This window comes from Aplidium turbinatum, chromosome 7 (genome assembly GCF_918807975.1).
Source record: "Aplidium turbinatum chromosome 7, kaAplTurb1.1, whole genome shotgun sequence".
Classification (NCBI taxonomy): domain Eukaryota; kingdom Metazoa; phylum Chordata; class Ascidiacea; order Aplousobranchia; family Polyclinidae; genus Aplidium; species Aplidium turbinatum.
The window spans coordinates 1,803,035-1,824,682 of NC_137478.1; the positions used below are offsets into that span (position 1 = coordinate 1,803,035).

At 34.5% G+C, this 21,648-nt stretch overlaps 1 protein-coding gene across 1 annotated transcript; it reads right to left on the reverse strand.

Annotated features, from left to right (window-relative positions):
• Window positions 1–450: 450 nt before the first annotated feature.
• On the reverse strand, window positions 451–20,354 carry LOC145774616 (uncharacterized). The gene is made up of 15 exons (XM_082585894.1): window positions 20,219–20,354; window positions 17,624–17,773; window positions 17,121–17,330; window positions 16,153–16,425; window positions 15,060–15,242; window positions 12,938–13,114; window positions 11,612–11,782; window positions 10,988–11,143; window positions 10,524–10,595; window positions 5,175–5,246; window positions 4,255–4,326; window positions 3,715–3,847; window positions 3,324–3,435; window positions 2,252–2,475; window positions 451–1,087 (listed from the first exon to the last, which is right to left on the reverse strand). The coding sequence occupies exons 1-15, from the start codon at window positions 20,301–20,303 to the stop codon at window positions 925–927; spliced, it is 2,253 nt and encodes a 750-aa protein (XP_082442020.1). The 5' UTR covers window positions 20,304–20,354; the 3' UTR covers window positions 451–924.
• Between the last annotated feature and the right edge of the window lie 1,294 nt (window positions 20,355–21,648).

A 21,648-nucleotide genomic window follows, 5' to 3' on the forward strand; every position in this document is an offset into this window, starting at 1 on the left:
ATGACAGACCTGTTATCTAGTATGGTAGTTGGTGTGGAAATGTATGACTTTGAGAAGGAAGCCTGAGAAGTACTTCATTCTCCATACTCTTCCTATTCTAATCGTACAACACAAAACCTTCTTGTTGTTGTGTAACGCTTTTTTTATAAATTCTTTGGAACAATCAGTTGCTACATTGTGAAAACCACAAGATAATCAATTTTTCATGTCGATAAGCTGTGACTTGCTATTCTGCGTGTGATTGGCTAGACTCAATTTCCAGTCGCTATTATCAACATTTTTTTCACAAGTAAATGTCTCATAATACGAGAATCCAATGTTGCTCTTTTACTCGACAATTCTCAGTTTTTGCCAGGCAATGATTGTTGTAAATTCTGCTGTGTCTTGTGTTTTAGTCGTTAATAAAAGTTTTCTTTGTGCAACAAAGTCAGACTGCATAAAAAGTGCAAAAGCAGTTGGATGTTTTGTATTTAAATCCACGAATAAATAGTTTACAATAAAACTTCTACAAACATAAAAATGTTGAAACATAAAATTTCAGTCATCAGTGACAGACTTCAGCTGGTCTTGTCAGACCGGTAAGAAAAGTTAACAAAAGTAAACACAAGTTGTAGGTTATAAACAGCTTAGCTACTGGAGGGTAGACAAGGAATATGTTATGTATTTTTGAAATAACTGGCCGAAGCTTGCAAATAATTATGACGTCACATAACCTCTCGAACTTGAATTAGAGTGATGATGAACAATGTAAAAAATACAGCTCGGAAACTAAATTAAATGTTCGGAACTATAGAAGTTACAAATCTTTTGATCGAAAGTATGGAACAGTAGCTTTTTATATTTTAGTGCTACTCACATTTGAGAGCACTACAGTACACATACCAAAGCTGAGCAAGCAAGCGCCCATGTGAAAGTATTCACCATTTAACATGCAGTTGAATTAATTTTTTCTATAGTATTTATAACCACTCGAGCAAGCATCGCAAGATAATGTGCAGTGTTTTGTTCGTATCCAAACTCAGACAACTTGTTGAAAGTGCAATTCTTTGCTGTGTCTAAGAATCCTTGCTTGAGCTGGTTGAATGCACTGAAAAACATTTTATTTTTGACTTGTACGTTTGTTAATTATAAACTTATCTCTCAAGCAACAAATGCAATATTGTATTTTCATAGTCTGTCAGTTTTAACCTATTTAGTCAAATACTTATTGTGTTCACCATTCTTTTTGTAGATTTAGTGTTGACTTGTGGCTTTCAATTAATGTAATATAAAACTTAGAATTATGTTGGCAGTTCAGAGGCGAATTGAGGCCCGATACGAATAACATGTCAGGCCTTCCAAAACAAGATACTGATCAAAAAGCAAAAACAATGCACATCGTTAAGAATGCCGTAAGAGATAAAATAAGCTACTAGGAACATCATCAAGAAAGAAGGACAATTTCAGAAAAACAGGAGCTGCCTCCATAAAATAGATATGCTGCAAATGAATTTGAACCGGAAATATTCGGCGCTTTCTTTAAATTTTTAGACGTATTGCAAAAATTCCGGACTTCTATAATCACTACAACCCGGATCTAAACGTATTCTCTAACCTCACTGTCACGCTGTCAATGCTGTACTCCGTCATGGTTACTTTTTTCAGAATTTTAAACCAAATTAAATTATAGTTTGATAAGTTTTGTTTAGTCTGTATCTGCAGCCGACTGTTCATAAAACTATAAATATTGTAGTTCTACAAAAAAGTGCTCAATGCCGAAGAATAGCCAAGAACGAATTATATCTAAAATGGATAATATTAACAAAAATCTTAACGGTCTGTAGATCCTTATTGGGATCATCAGGAAGTTTTTGTTCAAATATAATTTGATTATCGTAAAGGCCTACATATTATAAAAAAAACTAAATTGACTGCATTGAGCACCTTTTTTTTGCATTTGCTACAATATATTCTTGGTATAGGCCTACATATATATTATTCTGCATCACGAGCTACTCTGGTAAAAGTTTGCACACATAATTTCTATAATTTTTAAATATATACTTTTTTAAATTATCAGACGAATCACACGATTTTTGGACATAATTAAGTTGAATATACAAAGTTTCATCATAAGTTGGTGAATTTGACATCGTTGCAAAGAGAGATGTCTCAAAGTTTTGCAACATCTCAAGCTAAAACAAGTATGTCAGTGTTTAATTGACTTTATTAGATACCATAAATGTTTATAGATCCATTGCATTGAACTTACCTGCAAATGTCCACTCTGTCTCTCGCCCAAGCATATTTGTTGTAGAAAGTTACTGCCTTTCGAAGCAACTCATCCAAAGCGTTATTATCACACCCATCGATGTGTACATCAACACGATAAGGATAAGGAAAGTTCATACCAGCGTGAAAACAAAACCTGTTAATGTTAGCTTCATATGTGCTGTCTGAGTGCGTAGAAACCCCTTCCAGAAACACGTGAATATTCTAAAAATAAACATTTATTCTTACATTGAATTATTTAAGTTGTATATAATACTATATTTTACTATTATGTCAAATATAGTTACTATTAACCTAAAAATCTTAAGTGTGTTTGACTGTTATAGAAATCATCAGAAGGTTCATTTTTAAATAGAATTCTACTTGAATACGAACATTCTGATTATTCTAATAAGGATGACATGATATGTTAAAGTTTTTAGTTCATTGTAACTGTATTTGATGTGATTCGCTCTGTTGTTTTTTTGCTTAACATTAACACTGTCTGCTTTGTAAAGCGTTGAGGAGCAACGTATTCTGCGATGGACACGGCGCTATATAAAAACAAGCATTATTATTATAAACATTGAGCACTTTTTTGTAGTATTGACTGTATTTATTGTCTAATTTTTATTGTTATTGTATATATTTTATATGACTTAGTTACAACTAGCTTACAATTAGCTTATTCTTATACAGGCCAAACAAACCTCAACAGAAATAAGGTATTCCAAAGAAGCAACTTGCTAAACAATATTAATACTACAAAAAGTGCTCAATGCAAAGCAAAAAGCCAAGCAGAGAAAATTACATCAAATATAGCTATTACTTTCGAAAACCTCTACACTACAGCCTGTTTCACACTAAAAGGGAGATCATCAGAAGGTCTTTATGCAAATTGAATCTTTGCATTTTCAACAGGAAGTATGCTGGAGATTAAACCAAACATAATTACTTTGTATCTACCGTAATTAAAAAAAGGTAATTGTAAAGCAGTACAAGCAAAATTAGGCAATTGCTTTAAATTAATTGTAGTTTCGGCAGAAACAAAAATGAAAATCTTTGTCCATTACCTTTGAATTGAACCAAGGAAGATTCAAACTGTCCAAGAAATTTCTCCTTCCACCATGCAAACACTGAGCAAGTTCATTTTTCATGCAATCTATCAGTTTTGCGATATCAGCTCTGGGTAATAAAATTATATCTTAAGATCGTTTACAATTTACAGATAAGCCAAATGGTTTGGTTTGGTCTTGAAGCAGGAATGTGTAAAAAGGCATAATTCATACAAACTGTTTAGAGACACATCGAATATAGTCAATACTATGTAATAAGCTGCAAAACATCAATTCGATTCTAAAAATCTCCCCTTTCTCTTAAAAAACATGATTATCCCATACATCCCACTGTGCAACAAAACTGTTTCACATTTATGTGCTCTTAATAGTTCACTTTGCTTCATACCTGCATTTTCCTGGTCCCTCGTATATGATTGGGGAAGAAAATATTTTCTCACATCTGAAGAAAGCTGTCACAGCATGGGAGGCAGAGCAGGAAGGAAGAAAGTGGACATCCTCTCGGGCGGCAGTGGGAAACCCTGAAAATGTAGAACTTGTTTTTGTTATTTCTTACCACTGTAGCAAAATTACACTACGTACTACTGTAAATGTAGCAAAGGTTTAAAAATAGTAGAAGCGACAAAACTGGAACGTTAACGGGAAAAATTGCAATAATGACCAAATTCTTGATGGCAATAACAAAAATAAGTTAAAATAACATTACTTTGTTGCAACTTTGTAAATACGTTAGTAACCCTGGGAGACTGAGTTGCAAATAAACAAGCATTGGCTTAAACTAAGAAAGTGTTGTACGCAATACTATGCAATAATGGTTGTTGCAAAATTTTATAAATGTTTTTTCAAATTTGTTTAGTTTAGATGAAAAAGAACTGAGAGAATTACACCTGACCAATAATGCAAATTTTATTAATTGTTATGTATTTACGTGCTGTTGGGGTATTCTGTACTGATACAGGTGATGAGGTCGGCGTTGATGTTGGAGTGGTTGATGAGAATACTGCAATGGCAAAGGATTAAATTTAGAAACTTTTCGTCAACTTTATTCCATGCAGAAAATACACATGTGCTGTGAAGGCTATTAAAGTCACCGTATTACTTTGCTGATAAATCTAAATCTAAAAATGATTAAAGCTTGTTTGGACATGCTATGCTATCATAGTACAGCCATCTTTATGCTGTTGAAATCTTATAAATTTAACTATATCTTTTAAAATTCGTCTTGTTTAAAGGCAATTGATTAATGAACTTATAAAAGAATTCGAGATTGTCTAAAATACAATAAATCGCTAATTATTCTCTCTCAGCTTATTCAACTTTATAATATTTAATTACTCAAAATCTAGAAACTTAAAAAGAATTCAAATCTAAGTGAGGATTGCCACAAGTTTGACAAAAGTGACTCAGTATTTGTCACAGAAAACAAGTCTATTGTTTGATTCAATAACGCGCGTAACGACGATGATTAAAGTTCATGTCATGATTGAAGTCATAAACATACGCGTAGTCATTCAATTATAGAATTGAGAAAATTGTTCTCAATAACACGTGAGATTTAACGAAATCATTTGAATTTAAAAGTCTCAGTTAAATGGAATCCTTAATCTTCTTTAAATATTACCGATGTGTCATTTATGACAAAGTATTGTAGTAATTTATAAGTATTATATATTAATACATGCTATTCCACTATAATTAACTATTATTTTCATCATCATTATTAAGTTCTTTTCTTTCGTCGAGGGTTAGAGACAATGAAGCGCCAAGTTTTTTTGTTGTGAGATCATATTATTTTACGATTGCAAACTATATTTTTAGTTAAACGTCGGTAACCAACATTTTTCTTACAAGTTGCTTCAGGTGATGTGGAAAGCACGGAGCTAAATTGTCCCGCTGCGCTTGTGACAAAGTTCGTAAAACCTAAACACAAGATCATAATCAATTGATTTGCATTTTAGAACCTTAGTCCAACAGCCAACACTACGCTCCAACACTACGCTTGCTCAAGTAGCTCATTATCATTACATCTGTATTGACAATACTGTTAGGATGGTATCATTGGTATAAGTTAGTCATATTTGAGAAAATAGCCTACTAAGCTTGATGAAAAATAGCTTAAGAAATAGAAAGAAAACAAGAAATCTTAAACTAAAATACCTAAAAGAAGCATAGTTTTCTATTACTAGTACAGTAAATCACGACTTGGAACTTACTTTCAGAGAAATTAACACCTCCCAAACTGATAAAAATGTTGAGTTCCTAGATGTTAACCACCGCACTTGCAAAACTTCGAACTTTAAATTTGTGACCACCAACTACACCAAAGAAACAGCTATTGATCGCTTGTACCTCAATGGTAAATCACATCACCCCACATCTACATTCAAGGCAATCATACATGGAGAAGCATTACGACTCAGGAGATTGAATGAAACACAACACGACTACACTGCAGCACTTGAACATCTTAAAAACAAGGCTTTGAAATCAAATTTTCCCCAAAAACTTATCAAAGAAAAAATTCAACTTGCTGAAAAATGGACAGAACGGATACCTAAACCCACAGAAAAAAATGCAACCAAAGCCCACAGAGTAATCTGGCCTACATCTTTTCCTAATTTACTCAAGACCACCAACGCAGAGAAAAAACTACAGCCCAATCAAATGATGACATATAAAAAGCCAAGCACGCTGGGAAATTTACTCACAAAATACAAAAAAATTGCCCTGAATACAGTAACACCAACCAATGGCTACTCCAAACCATGCGGCAAATGTGCACTGTGTGGTAACCATGGAGCGCATAAGCCTATGGTAAAAGAATGCATCTCTATTAACCCTTTATCCTGTGACGTATTTTGGCCAGTTGACTTGCGGACGGGGGGGTCGGTTCGACATTATCACTTTGAGCTCGTGTAACTCAAAAACTACGCAAGATAGATCAATCAAATTTTCACATGGTGCAGATAATTTATCTGACAACATAACATCGAAACTCTTTTGCAATTTGTTCAACAGCGCAACTTGAAAAATCAAATAATTTGATGGTTGGTAATATTTTTTTATTTGACTTGAGAAATTGCTTCGTAATTAACTTATAATTGAGTGTGACGGGTTAATTCCATTGTGTAGATTTTAATCTCTTACGCGGAGACGTCGTCCACGCTTCAATGAAATCGTAATTGGCGTCCGACTCGCGTTTGCTTGTTGTTTTGCCGGAGGCATTGTAAAAAAAATTTGCTTTGTTTCAACATTTGCAGAGAATGAGACAAAATCACCACAAAAAAACTATTTCAAGTTCTTTTTGAGTCACATGTTTATAGTCTACACTTTTTCAAACGTACTGTCATTACTTGATATTGGAACTAAATCAAGCAAGTTTTTTTTCACATTCACACTGTCGAATTTGGTTATGCATGATCAAGAAACACTTTGTATTTCACAGCACATCTCAGGAAGCTATTTATTCGTTTTTGACATTATTTCAACGTCTAAAGACGTTGAATCGATGTAAAAAGTGTCTGATTTGCTGTCTGGGTAGCGGTTGAATACAGAAAAGTAAGGTAGCCTGTGGTGTCACGTGGTATTTGAACAACAACCTATCCACAGGTAGTGACTTGCTTCAATAGGAGCTTGTTCCATTTTAGGCCATCATGCACTCCAAAAACAAAGAGCGTCTAAAACTCCTTACTGATAAACTATGTCACGATGCATTCCAAAGTGAAATGTTTCAATACTTACCAACAATGATCACTTTGAATGAAACAATTTTGCAAACAGTTGTGACAAAATGTAGTGATAATAATCGTTTAGTCAAATCGTGTTGGTAGGCTATAGAACAGGTCGTTTGCCAAATGGAACTCCCGTTCTGCGTGACAAACTCAAAGTCGTGGCATAACGATACGAAAAATAGAAAAAAATTATTTTTCAGGCCGAGTGCTATTGTCGTAAAAAAACAAAAAATCACTAAAGTGTTGCCTTTTTGCTTGGGCAAAATTGAAGGTTATTGATATTTTAAAAATGCACGTTTGTGTCAATATGATTGAAGTGTTTTTTTTTCATGTTGTTAACTAGATTTGCAAAATAACGTTTTCTACATTTTTTTTCTGATTTGTTGGACATGCATTTTGTGTCAAGTTATTTATTACGCATTAGAAGATTTCTTTCTGTTCAAATTTTGAAATAGCATTTTAGATGCAGTTTGCGGTTGATGGCGTTACTGCAAAAACCATCTTTTGTAATTGACACACATCCAAAAACAAAAGACGCATAAACTACTGCTGGCTGATAGACCACGTCACAATACATCATAATGATGTTTTTCGGAACCGAAGACCCAGAAAACCAATTTTGTCGTATATTAGATTAGACGTCTGCAGACGTTGAACCAATGACAAAAAGTGATTTGCTGATTTGAAACAAAGTGATTGCTGTTTCCAATGTGCAAACATTTTGATAAAAAGTAATCAAGTTTTGGCCACAGCATTTTGGTCCATTTAGGCTACTATGGTCAATCAACTCACGTTGCAAATAACTTGTTTTGTGTAAAGTCTTGCTTGTGAAAAAATCGAAGTAAAAACGCAAAAATGAAGTAAGCTATTATATTCTTGAATGAACCATAGTTTTAAAAAAATAGTTTGAACAGGTTTCATCTGATAGAAACTATAATTGATATCATCGCGAAGGATCAAATAGCTGCAAAATCACTTTTGTGATTCTTTGGGGTGATTTTCATTATGCAAACCAAGGTGAACCTCAATATACATATTTTTATGCCAAACGATAAAAATCGTTCTTTCTTTTTTTCAAGGACAAGGAAAACGATCCGTATAAAATATAATTCAATTCAACATATTTCCCTTCTTTTGTCAGATATGCATTTTGTGTAACAATGCTTTAGAAAAATTGCTGAGTATGGCATAGCGTTTGAGATGCAGTCAGAGAATACAACTCTATGGTTGATGGCGTTATTACAAAAGCCAACTTTTGTCACGGAAATGTATTCGAAAACAAAAAGGCACAAAAGCGCTGACTGATAGATTACGTTACGATACGTTACACAAACGAGGCATTGATTTCAGATTCTTTCAACCCAACAAACAACTTTGCTCCAAATGACACAAACGTCTAAATTTATGGAGAAAAAGATGTAGGCATACACCGTTTTGTGAAAATAAGCTTTTGAAGACCAACATTTGAATGAAAAGTTTGAAATTATTGAGTTGGTCCTAATAGTGTTTCTGCTGAGATATATGAAAACTTTTCAATCCTCGTATAAAAAAATAATTTTGTAATCTCTCAAGCAACTGCAAAATTACCATTTAGGTAAAGATTCAGTGATGATACAGTATGCACAATGCTTGTCAAAGCACAATAATTTAGCTACGCGTGTTTTTCCACAAAAGCCAAGCAGTTTAGATAGTCTGTGTCAAGTTCTTTTCAATATCCATCAATCTCTCGTTTTCATAAAACATTTTCACAACATTCATGTGAATATAAGTGTACAGGTACATGGAAAAGTTTATTGGCGGGTCAAGAACGCACTCCTTGCTTTCCGACAAGAAATCAAGAAACTTACCACATCAGTCTGTTTGTTTTATGAGATAAACAGAGTTTTGGCAAGAATTTTCCTACTGCTTCTTGTTATAAGTTAGAAACAAAATGTATTCGCCATAGAAAACAACGTAAAATTACATTTTTTCAGTATAGCTTATCGGATTATATATAGCTTTTCAAAGCAACTCAGATGTAATTAAAAGATTAATCAAAGCAACTCAAAACTCGAGTTTGCAAACAAAAGGCGGACTCATTACGGTTGAATGCTTTACAACAAAGCCAACTCATGAGATATCTGCGTCGCAGTTCCACGCACGGCGGCGCTCAGTAATCCTATTAATCCGTATAATTTGAAAACAAAAGGGCTAGCTAGTAGCTAGCTAAAATATCAGAGTATGTAATGAAAATCATGCCATATCTCTAAAACTATAGACAATAGCAACGTCATTTAAAGCGCAATAAATACTTGAATAATTTTTAGGAAAAGTCAAGAAATTTTAAAGCTGTGGATCGGGTAGTTCTTTAATGATATTGCTTTGAAAAGGAGCAAGTCCCCACCGACCCCCCCCCCACAGGAAATAGGGTTAAATGTAAACTCAACAAAACATACAGTCTCAAACAAAAATTAACTTGCCAAAATTACGGGATATACATTGCAACGTGCACCATATGTCACGAACACTATGTAGGACAAACCATGACAAAATTTTCCACACGTTGGGCCACACATAGATCTATTTGGAACAGTTTTAATTACTTTGATAAATCCGGTGACAAAGCAGCATTATTGAAACATTATGCGAAACTCCACAACATTGAACTCAAAAAGAAACCAGCTCTGGCAGACTGCTTTGTCGTTACTTTCGCCGAACAACCCAGCAAACATTATTTAGACATCGCTGAAGATAAATGGTTACATACAATCAAAGCCACCATAAACATACAGAAATTGATTCGACCAACCACTTAAATCCCATGTCATCAGCAACCTCCGACCCCTGTGGTGTAGATTCTTCAACTATGCCCATTTAAACGTATTCTTTTTTGACGCTTTGTCTATGTAAGCTTATGGCATGGACTGAAATTAAATTGCGTTTTTCTTTGTATTCGTCTTGTTGAACTGTTATAATTTACTAGATGGATGCCCATTTACACTTATTCTTTATTGACGCTTTATCGATATAAACTTACGGCAATGGACTGAAACTAAATTGCGTTTTTCTTTGTATTCGCCTTCTTAAACTGTTGTAATTTACTAGACGGATGATCAGGTTAATGTATTTCTTGAATTTTGTACCAGAATATTGTTGGAAATCGTGGGAGAACACCAGTTAAGATTTAGGCTTGCAGGTTTTGATTTTAATATTATGTAACCATCTATTTAAAATATAATTTTTATGCGTGTTGATAACATCGGAGTTTGCTTTATTTGTTCGTTTTACGTATTTTTCAAATTTTCTTCTTTTTTTACATGTGCTAGCTGAAGATGCTATTACTATAGCGAAATCGATTCTTAACTTAATAAATTACACTAAGAGGTTAGATTGTTGTGCAAATGCCAGCATTTGATGAATGCAAATTAGCAGTACCGTTATACAATATACATGGATTTGATTTAACAAACTCTGGTTAATTTCTCACCAGTTGTTTCAGGTGTGGTGGAATACACAGGGCTAGGATCTATAATCATATCAGGCACAAGATCTTCAAGTCCTAAATAGAGACACAAAATTACATAACAAGCATAAACTGATAACAAGCATCATTGTTTTACTTTGAGTGTTTTGTACAAGTTGAACAACAACAATTTGAGACTAAATAAGACTCAACAACTTAATTTAATCAGTTCATTCCAAGAAATACAATGATGGCTTCAATTATAGAACTACGGTACAAAAAAGAATTTGGAAAAACTTTTTTGCATTATCTTAAAAATTTAAAATTGTGAATTACAGTATATCCAGTTTTTAAACTCTGGCTTTATTTGGAAAAAAAATGACCTGAAAGATCTAAAGCAGTCCAAGGTCTAATAATTTTTCTTGCTTTATTTTTTCTTTCTTTGTTTTATTTTGTGCTTAAGTTTCAGTTACATTGTATATTCGTACCCGACGGTTGATTGCATCTGTCGTGACTGCAGCAGCTCACTTTACACTTGAGATTTTCCATCTTTATCAGTTCAGGCAGAAGCAAGGAAATGTATTCACAACTTTGGGCTTCACATTCGTTAGGAAACAGGCATTGCGACTGATGGAACTTCATGTCTGAAAACATATAAAAAATCAATTTAGTGCAAATGAAATTTGAGGAATGCGTTTATTTAATTTAAGGTCGACTCATATAACATGGAAGCAAAATAAAACAAAAAGTTACATTCCTATATGAAAACCAAACACGATGTTTTAATGATGCCCAAATGCATTTCTCTGTTGAAGTATCGTCAGTTTTGGGTTTTATCTTGCGACGATAACGTCACAGAATAAAACTGAGGCTGTTTGATTAGCAATGTTTCTGTCTATACAGATGTGAACATGTCAACCGTCTCAAATGGTTTAATTCTCTAGACAAAAAAGTTGAATTGGACCCGGCCAGGAAAACGAATTCGAATCGAATGTAAATAGTAACGTTAGAATGACATTATTTCATCCAACATTTGAGGATAAGTTTAGAGTAAGTCATTTGCAACCAAGTCAGTACTGTTACAATTTGTTTCACTTTATTTTGTCACATACGTGGTTGTGACTCATCAGGGAACGATATGTCAGCCTCGACGTCTGAGCAAATCTGACCAGGCTCGCATTGCGTCAGGGAAAGTTGCAGCGCATCAGTGGAAGAGACATTCTGTCGCACATCGACGCCAGTGAAACACATCACCCCAGTCGATATTCCTTCGGTGGATTTAACTGAAATCAAATCAAACTTAAAACGTCAAAAAGTTTATGGTACCGTAAATAATAAAAAAAATTAGTTTGCTGAGATGGATAGTAGAGATCTACAGAAACAATTCTAATTCAATCAAAACTTCAAACATTTTTTATTTGTGCTTGTACACAAAAAGTATATTTCATGGGGTTCGGACTTTGTAGTTATGGTGGTTCTTTTTAACGAAGAGAGCAAAGAAATTTGTCCTTTATGGTGAAAAACAATTGAAGTTATTTTGAATACCATTGTATGAGGAGTTTCTACCGCACAATAATACAGTAATAGCCAAAAATATTAAAATAAAGGCTTAATTTTATGCTCTTTACAACCTTGCCCATAAACATGTTTTTTTCTTCGTAAAGGAAAGTTTAGTGTTTAGTCAGCAGCTTATGACACATCAAATTACTCGAAAGCTGCCTCGCATCTGCTTGTGCTTTACCTAGAGTCTGAATAGTTGTAATAGTCATATTATATTTTTACATGAAAACGAAAACTACAATCTCCATTCCAACACAACAAAAACTGACAAAATGACACAGCGGAGATAGGACGTGAATAAAATGAGTCAAGAAACGAATTTTGCTTGGAGCTAGGAACGTTTATGAATCGATTTGAAGTTTTTCGTGAATAAATAGAAGATTGGAAACTAATGATCTGGAAATAGCGACGTTGGCCGAGGTAGAGCCGCGTATCTATTTGTCATCATAGGCTGCAAGCTCTCAATGTGCAACTGCACTTGTGAAAGCGATCACGGAATCGCGTATTTAGAGTTATTGAATGATTTATTAATTTTGTAGTTTTGGCTTGATGACAAGTGTACAATGTACAATGTACAGTGCAATGAATGCACAATCAAAATAGTAAAACATTCGAAACATATACAGTATAAGCTTAGTTGTATCATTAATATGCTGTAGAAAGTCACATAACGCTAAGGTTCAAACTGTTTATTTAAACCCAGTAATCGAATAAATAATTGAAATAAATGATTCAAATTACATATCCTGACTCAAAGTTTGTTCTGTACGTTTGCAGCAAAACCGTGCCATAAACGTATTGCAGTTGTCAATGACATTTGAAAAACCTAATGGACAAAAAGTTCCCACAAAACGTTATTGTCACAAATTCATTCTCACCATGTGTGGCGACGTACGTGTCGTGTGGTTTGTTACATAGATCTTCATCACAACACCTGCACTCGCCGCTGAGAACTCTGGAATTCTCTATAGTTGGAAGCATGTCGCTGACTGTGACGTCACAACCGATGTTTGCGCAGGTTTCAGGAAGAAGACAATGACCCACCGATTCAAGGCCTACAATGCAGCAAAAAACTTCTAAAAAGTTCCGAATGGAGTCGCTTTTATAGTTTCAACAACAGTTTGAAACTATAAAAGACAGTTTTACAGTTTTAACAAAAATTTTTATAATTTTTATATTACTATCGAAAAAGTAGCCTAATCTAAGAAAAAATCGTTTTTGACGCAAATGGGAATTTCACTATTTAGTTTAATTCGTGAGAGTTCAGGATGTATAGTTGTGCACTTTCAGAATATAATTAAACATGAAATTTATGACAATTGGTAAAATATGTCACAACAAACTTTAAAAAAAGTTAGTTTGTCCATAAATCGTTTATAGAGTTTCAAGTGTGCAAATAAGTTTTCGTTTAATTTTATATCTATTTTATCCGTGACAATTCATTTGTACGTGTGACGGTTTGCCACCGCTACCCTCAGCTTACTATGTGGACAAACTTGTGGCATTTCGATTTGATAATATTCTATCAAAAATACTTCAAGCTGAAAACTATCTTCTATACATTGTATATCATGTTATAAGTGCATCTATAATTCATCTTCAAAATCACCGTTTATATATTTTTTCAGGTTCACCAACGTTATTTTTATATGACAATTTCTGCAAATTGTCAGTAAATTATAAGAAAATTGTGATACAGAAAGTCAGCAAAAATCTGTATTGATACAACATTTGAGCGTTTTAAGCTTGATTGACATCCAGTGTTGTAGAAAAATGCAAAAGAAATGTTTAGTAAATTTTAATGGAAATTTTAGTTAGGACAATTTGACTATGTTATGCTTCTTCCTTGAAAAAATATCTAAGCAAAGTTAATACTGTTGTAGCCTATTGCTTCTAAAAAATAAAGAAAAACGTGAAATTATGCCAATACTGTCCTTCACTCATATGCAAAGCAGGTAGAAGTTTGTTAGGGATGTGTAATGAATTTAACCCTAACCGTGTTGGTATAGATCAGGGTTACTTAACTAAGCTTAACAAAGGTCCAGTTTGACAAGTTGAATATTTTTCGCGGTCCGGTGAATAAGTTATTTCACACGCAACAATGAAAGTTAAACTATCTGCACTAAACCACTTTTTAGGTAAAATTTAACTCGAATTGGATTTCTGAGATAGTGTTGGGGAGTCTGGAAGTCGAAGCCCCCCAACAACTAGGATAATCACAATAAAAATTGCTTCCTCCCAGTAGAAATTTGTTTAAAGAAGCCCTTAAACGTGGCTATGAGGACATTCTTCCAAAAGCTCAAGGTCCACCATTAGCACCCAGAAGGTCCGGATTCGGACCGCGGTCCGCCAGTTGAGTAGCCCTGGTATAGATTGTAGAATGGTATCCCTTTGGCCATCTTTAACTAACTAGCGTGATGTTTTTCTATGCCTGGAGCAGAAAAATTGCAAAAACTTTTCACTAATTGTAATAATGAAAAGCCAATTTTAATTGGATTCCAACAAAATGATTTCAAAGTTTAGTTAAGCTCAGAAAATATGGGATTAGCAAATCTTATAGGTGGCTTTGCTATGGCAAAGAACAACCTTCAGACAACAAATAAACATAAAAATGATTTAAACTAAAACTCTGAACTTTGTCTGACCGAAGTTTGAGTTTTCACTAACAAATTTACCCAGTTTTCTATTTACGCATAAAAACGCATGGAATGAATGTTCTCAACGACTTGAAGGAGATTGGAACGTTTGATGATGGAAAGTTTTTGTTTGGATTTAGAATTTAGATGGTGTGAGTATGTAATTGAATATTCATAAAGAAAAACAATTCAAGTTCGTTCTACCTTTTAAAAATTTACTTGCTCCAACATGTATAGCTTTGGATGGGAAGTAACTTTAGAATATCATAGGCATCGACAGATAACGAGCAACAACTTAATTGGATTTAAGCAAATTATTCAAAATATTACAGAATAAATTAACAAAGTAAAATGAACTTCGTACTTGTGTAATTGTTTCCAGGGTCAAAGACAACTTCAGCAGTAATGTCTGCACACAGTGTTCCAACAGGACATTGCTCTTTCTTCTGTTCATTGCGATTAAAACCAGGCCCACTGGACTTCACCCCAGTGTAACACGTTAACCCTGCAGCTAAACTTTCAGGTTCAATTGAAAGCAATTCGTCACCTACACGAATAAAATTCAATTGAAGTCGCAATAACGTACAATGGATTACATAAAATAATTATGACGTCATTGAGACTTGTGTTGACCACAGAGCTGAGTCGTACACCTAGTTGTTACAATGTGATTGAGGCATAGATGAAGTGGAAAAGTATACACACGCAGAAGGTTTTTATTTGTATCATTGGACCACCTACGTATGGCACAAAGCGAGTGCATCATAAACAAAACACATCATAGAAATTTAGTTGATTGAGTTTAATCAGCAATAAGTTGAAAAATCTGTGCATTTTGAAACAAAAGCATTTAACTAAAAATTGCTTTAACTACGATTGCGGTGGCTGGTGATATGTTTGTTTCTCAGAAACGATCAGCCTGAGTTCGATCCTATAGCAAGTCAACACAAAATCAAACAAACGTCTTCAAATTGTTGTTTTAGTGCTGAAGAAAGAAAAGTATTTCAAATTTTGTTGAAAGGCTATTTCGTTTGCAACACTTCTGTGGGCACAAAACTATGACACGTAAATTGGCGCTTTGTCAGTCTAATGTGGCACAAAAATAACCTTTTCTTCGCAATAAAATGATACTGTAAATGCAAAAGTTCTTAACTACAAAATAAATTTGAAAGCGTACAATAGCATTGTTGCCAGAACTGATGTGGAATTATGGAAACAGTTGGAGCTTCACGTGACGGTTATAACTACGTTATGTACATCATTTGCACGCTGTTGGCAATCATAAAGCGGAATCATATTTCAAGCATGCATGCATGCCAAGCAAACCACTTTTAATTTTACACTGCATCACGGCATATGGCGCTATAAGGTAATTGCACTTCACTTGCTTGCAATAACATCATCATAACAATGCTTGTGCAAAAAAAGTGTTTGTTTTTATACTTTATCAAATTCACCTTTTGGGCAACAGAAACGGATTTTGTAATCCTCGCATGGAAACCCTGGAAAGCTGATGCATTCCAAACCAGTGTCTGTGCTAGCAATGACGTTATATGACGTCCCATCGTAAGGTTGCTGCGTTCTGGCGTTCACCGCCTGATGCGCTGTAGGTTGGTCACAAATTGCCCCCGGATAACGCGCTCTGAGTGTTGGCATGGTTTCAACGTCGCCATCAGTCGCGTCTCTGTCGCTGTTGAACCAGGAAGTCCAACTATTAGGAGGACATGCATCTGCAAACGCCACAAAATGTAACAAACGTCTTGCATTCGACTCGCTTATAACAATAGAAAGCAGACAAGATCACCCACTTGAAGAACAACCGTCGCTTGCTACTCTTGAAAATTCGGATAAGACGCCAAAAGCAACGTTTCATCAAAATTACGTTTTTGTTTATTATTTATCAATTATTGTCATTTAAAAATGACAATAATTGATAAAAAATTAGTTTTAAAATTTGGAAATTGTTTTTTTTTTAAGGTCATGTCATATGGGCAATGAGCACACACACTTCTAGATCTAGACAATGAATAATAAAGCTTTGGTTGAGAGTTTGCTTTGTTCACTTTGTCTGTCCACAGTGAATAAGAAATCAATTATAAAATTTTTGCTTTCTTCCGGTGATCGCAGACCCAGATGGTTAAGCACCTGACTTCACGAACGAAAAACTACAAGATCAAGCGACCCTGGTTCGACTCTCGTCTGCAATCTGTTGACGAGTTTAACTTCACGCTTGTCAGTTCATAACACCTGCTAGATTACAATGTTTTAAATCGATAACACAGACAATGCTAGGATTGTTTTGTCCAATAACAAGACTATTAGAATTTATCGAAATGATGCTGATAACGATGGTGAAAATGCAACAGTATAAAGCCAAACCTCTGTAAAAGTAACTGCGCTGAAGAAAAAAATAAAAACAATTCACCTTCAGCATGGTCAACTGGTTTTAGCGTCAATTGCGGCAGTGGCGGTTGTGGTGTTGTATTCGTGTCTGGTTTGTTACACAGATCTTCGTCACAGCAACTGGTTTCACAATCTTTTATCTCAGTTACATCAGGAAGAAAGCTAAAGACGCTTTCGCAGGTGTAGGTTGTGCACCTGTGAGAAGGCACACATCGACCAGCTTCTATTGTCACTGAAAGAACAAAGAAAACATGTTCAGGTAACAGTGAAGAATTTGTATTTAAACAGATTTTCTCACTAAATCTCAAATCCATCCATGGATGTGTTCGGAATTGTAAGTTTCAACACAAAACGGTTTAAAATAACATCGAATCACACAGAAAACATTATGGTTACCTAAATGTTTAAGGTACAGTAGTTTTTATCATAAACGTACTCATCAAACAAAACGATAGGTCATTTGATAATTATTCTGCTTTTTTATTAGTCACAATCTAAGTGTGGTCATTCGCTTTCTGTTTTCACCTTCTTCAATCTCTTGCCACATCCGCGCGGACACTGACAAGCAGGAATGATCATGTTTGCATCTCATGGTCATCCGCTGGTCATCATCTAATCCTCCTCCTGTAATTTTGATCCCGGAGTAGCATCGGATTCCAGAAGATAATGTTTCACCTGAAAAGGTTGATGGTTATTTCAATTTTTTCTTCTTTCTATACGGTTTGGGTAGATTCCCATAAAAATTAGGCACCTTTAACCTTCACACAGTCACTTGCACCCTAAGACCTTAAACTTTTTTTAAAACAATTTACTGTATTATTAGAGAAATAAAACAAAGTAACTTCAGCGGGTTTAACATGATGTATTACACACACAAATATAACATAATCAAAAACAAAGTCTAACGTTTTCGACACGTGCGTGTGTCCTCATCAGAAATTACATATCTGCAATACACATTAATATCTTGTAATGTTCAGACAAAGGATAATTTCAAGAAGTTATTTTGATTTCGAATTAACATTTAAAACTTGACGTAAGATTGACATCATATACCGTGTGCAGCAAAACCAGTTTTTATGTCCATTATGTAGTGCCTTGCTGCAAAGCAGCTTTGTGGTTTGCGTAAAACCAAGTCCCTTCAAGATTGAATCAGACCTTTCACCACTTGGTCACAAAACTAAGAGCCTGTATTTTACTGTTCTTTGTTTTCGCGCTGTTAAAAACATAACTTTTTTTCTAGACTCAAGAATAATTGGTAGCATTTGTGCTTGTAATTCTGCAAAATTTAAAGCAGCTAACTTTCACAGCAAATCTCATTTCAAAATGGATCATTAATCAAAATATTAGTGACCCTCTATTACGCTGCACAAGTCAAATCAGCTGTGGCCACTGGCTATTTCTGTTGTTTATGCGAAGTAAGTTTGTGGATGGTTTTCATTGATTTTCTAAAGTCCACTTCTTTTATGTGTTTCACACGGCCGTAGTTCAGAGTATCACGCAAGCTCTTGCTTTATGGTTGAACTCGGGAAAATCCTGTGCAGAGCATCTTGCTTTTAGGATTCTATGCGTTTTATGCGTTCACTCAATTATCTTTTCATCCCTTCAATAATCTATTAACCGCAACGACCAGAAAGACGTCCATTTGACAACTCCAGTCGACAGCACGCAGCTGTGGCTAGACAAATGATAAGATGTTCAGATTTGCTTAGATGTAGAACCTTGTCATCTGGTTTAACGAGTCTAATCTTAAATCACGCTCATGAGCACACGGCTGTGTCTTTGGCAGGACACTTAAAGGCATGCCTGAAGGTGGACACGGAGATTGGCTTCCTTGCCTTCCCGTCCACTTAATCTAAATCTTCAATCACCAGGTATAAGCCTGGATACGACATACCTACAATACCGAGTGTAAGACAGTTGGACAAGAAAACATTGAAATAGTGTATTAATTTTTGTTCTACAACAGTTACGACAGAACAACAACTGTACGTTTATTGACTTTTAAACTACCCCACTGTTGTGTTCAAGTAATTTTGTCATTCTCTTCTTCGCTTATTAACTTGTGTACGAAATAACAGAAAAGAAGCAATTATTGTAGCGTTTGATGTAATATAATAAACCCAAGACCAACACAATTGCTCCATGCTGATCTCGGTTTGCAAGTTTAAATAAAAAAGACGAACATTTAATTGTGCCTGGAACAAACAGAAGATTAGCTAAGAAGATTATCGCTGCATTGTGCACAGCTGCAGGCGCTAACAGAAGATTGCCTTAGCATCAAATAAACAAATCTTATTCGTCACAATCACAGCTTTAAAGCGTCGATAACAACCGAGTTGAGGCAGATCTCGATGCGGCTGTTCATAATTGTAATCCTTCTATGTGCAGAGAAGATTAAAAAGTAAACATTTTAGATTTTAGTAAACATTGGCATTTTAGTGCCTCTGTTCAGGTGTAGATATAGCATTGAGTTTGAAGAAACACCATGTAAGTATAATTCAAGCTCATTGCTGCTGGCAAACTGTTGTTGATTGAAAGTAGCATCCAGATATTTGAGAAGGATTAGAGATGAATTAGAGATACGACAAACAATGACAATCGCTAGTCTTGAGTATTCAGGAGAAAGTCACGAGAAGGTGTCTTCTTGTGCCCATCCCTGTAAGTAACCTACTATCCTCAGATGCGAGACGAAATCTATCAACACAGATGCAGAGACCAAAGGAGAAAGTAAAGTGCCCACAATTGAAAGCACTTTTTGGTACGATAAGGTTTAACGGTTGCTGGGAATTTTAGTTACATTTTTAAAAAACCGAATCATGAAACCAATCAAAACAGATCACAACATTCTTTAAGCTAGTAAAATTGATTTTTGTTGCATTGAATGAACGTCTGCAAACGTTTAATCAACCAAAAGTAATCAATTTTGTGGTCTGAGCTGATGTAACCACTCCATGGTAAGATTTAAAAACAATTCGTTCCAAAATAACGAATTTCCTGATGATATAAATTCCCGATCAAAGTATTTTTGAACATGACTAAGCAACGTAGACGTCGCGACGGTGATAAACAAAGCTTCGAATAATTAATTCTTGAAATTGTTGTCTGGCCTGGTCTTACCAGCGGTGAGTTCTTGTTCCTTGGTTAAGGCGATAAACGTGATCAAGATTAAAACAGTCAGAGCCAAGACCAAACTTGAAGCCATGGTTGTAATACACAATAAATTAAAAAAGTTATTATCTTAATTTCAAAAGAGTTTCTCAAACTTAAATCTGATAAACAAACAGCATATTATATGTAGTTTATCGTTGTATGCAGCTCATAACACGTAAATACAAGAAGATTGCGTTGTTGGAATTTTAATTACTCTTCTTGAAAACATAAGATGCTGCCTTAGTTATTTTTGTTCTAATCCTCTTATTGTTCTCATAGCTACAAGATTCCAAAGTCACAGTCCACAGCTGCTACAAACTTGTCGTTTCACACTCTCAGCATCTATTAAAAAGATACTTTGACTGTAGCAAAAATTCGTTTAACTAAAAAGAATCGTTAAACTTGACTTGCTACAGTCAAAGTATCAAATAAAACTCATGTTATTTTAATTTGTTTTCGCTTCCAATCTTTTTATTAGTGATGTTGTAAAAACTTTAAATGTTAAGTTTGTGCACATGACATTTTTGTAAACTTGAATTTTAGTTGTTGAGGCATTTCTGTTACAACCCCTCAGACACAAATATACAATGATATCAAAACTTTTCACTAAAATTATAATTATGTCTCTTTTCTTCTAAAAAATGTGAGCTGATTGCTATAAAAATTGTTTAAAAAATCACATAAAAATGACGCTATCTTCAAAATAAAGGTATTATAAACGTAGGTAAAATGTTTAAGTGTCAAAACATTTTGTCATATTTTAACCTTTCTAACTGTTGAATTGTTGTTGCTTATTGCGAACCTGAACACTAACCATGCAGAGAATACCATAGTGCATTCCACAATTAACTGCATGACCACACAACAAGACATATTTCTAGATGTTTTTATCAGTTGAACCTTTCCTTAAACTCTTGAATAACCTTCATGCGAGAAAGTCACTGAAACAGTGAATTTGTTTGAGACAACTGGACTTTAATATAATCAGTTCGGAACTCCTTTTTTCGAAGTTTCATTCTTTCAATCAATTGTGGCCAACGTCACAAAATATAGTGAGATCACTAGACTCCTTATCTAAAGTAAGTTCAATGTTTCAACGTGGCATTTACCAAACACGTCAGTCGGGGAATTCTATTGGTCTTTAAACACCTACAACTACTTATATACTGAGTTTCAGAAGTTATAGCTCTCAACTTTTGCAGAGGTTAAATCTTCGTAAAAATGAAAAAAAGTTACTGACAAAACAAGCAATATTTTTGTAAACAAATCATTTCCTCAAAATACTTCGGTCATAGACAACAATTTTTATCCCACAGCTTTATGTGTTTTCAACAACAGTTGGTAATTTAGAAAATTGGGTGAGTAAAAAACAAACTATCTTTGATGACATCAATTTT

What these genes read in the sequence shown, in the direction of transcription:
- LOC145774616 (XM_082585894.1), bottom strand. Translation starts at nt 20,303, where the DNA reads ATGGCTTCAAGTTTGGTCTTGGCTCTGACTGTTTTAATCTTGATCACG. An exon ending in GTGGCAAGAGATTGAAGAAG is followed by an intron (nt 17,331 to 17,623) that starts GTGAAAACAGAA and finishes TTGTTCTTTCAG; the next exon opens with TGACAATAGAAGCTGGTCGA. An exon ending in TTCCTTGGTTCAATTCAAAG is followed by an intron (nt 2,476 to 3,323) that starts GTAATGGACAAA and finishes GTTTATTTTTAG; the next exon opens with AATATTCACGTGTTTCTGGA.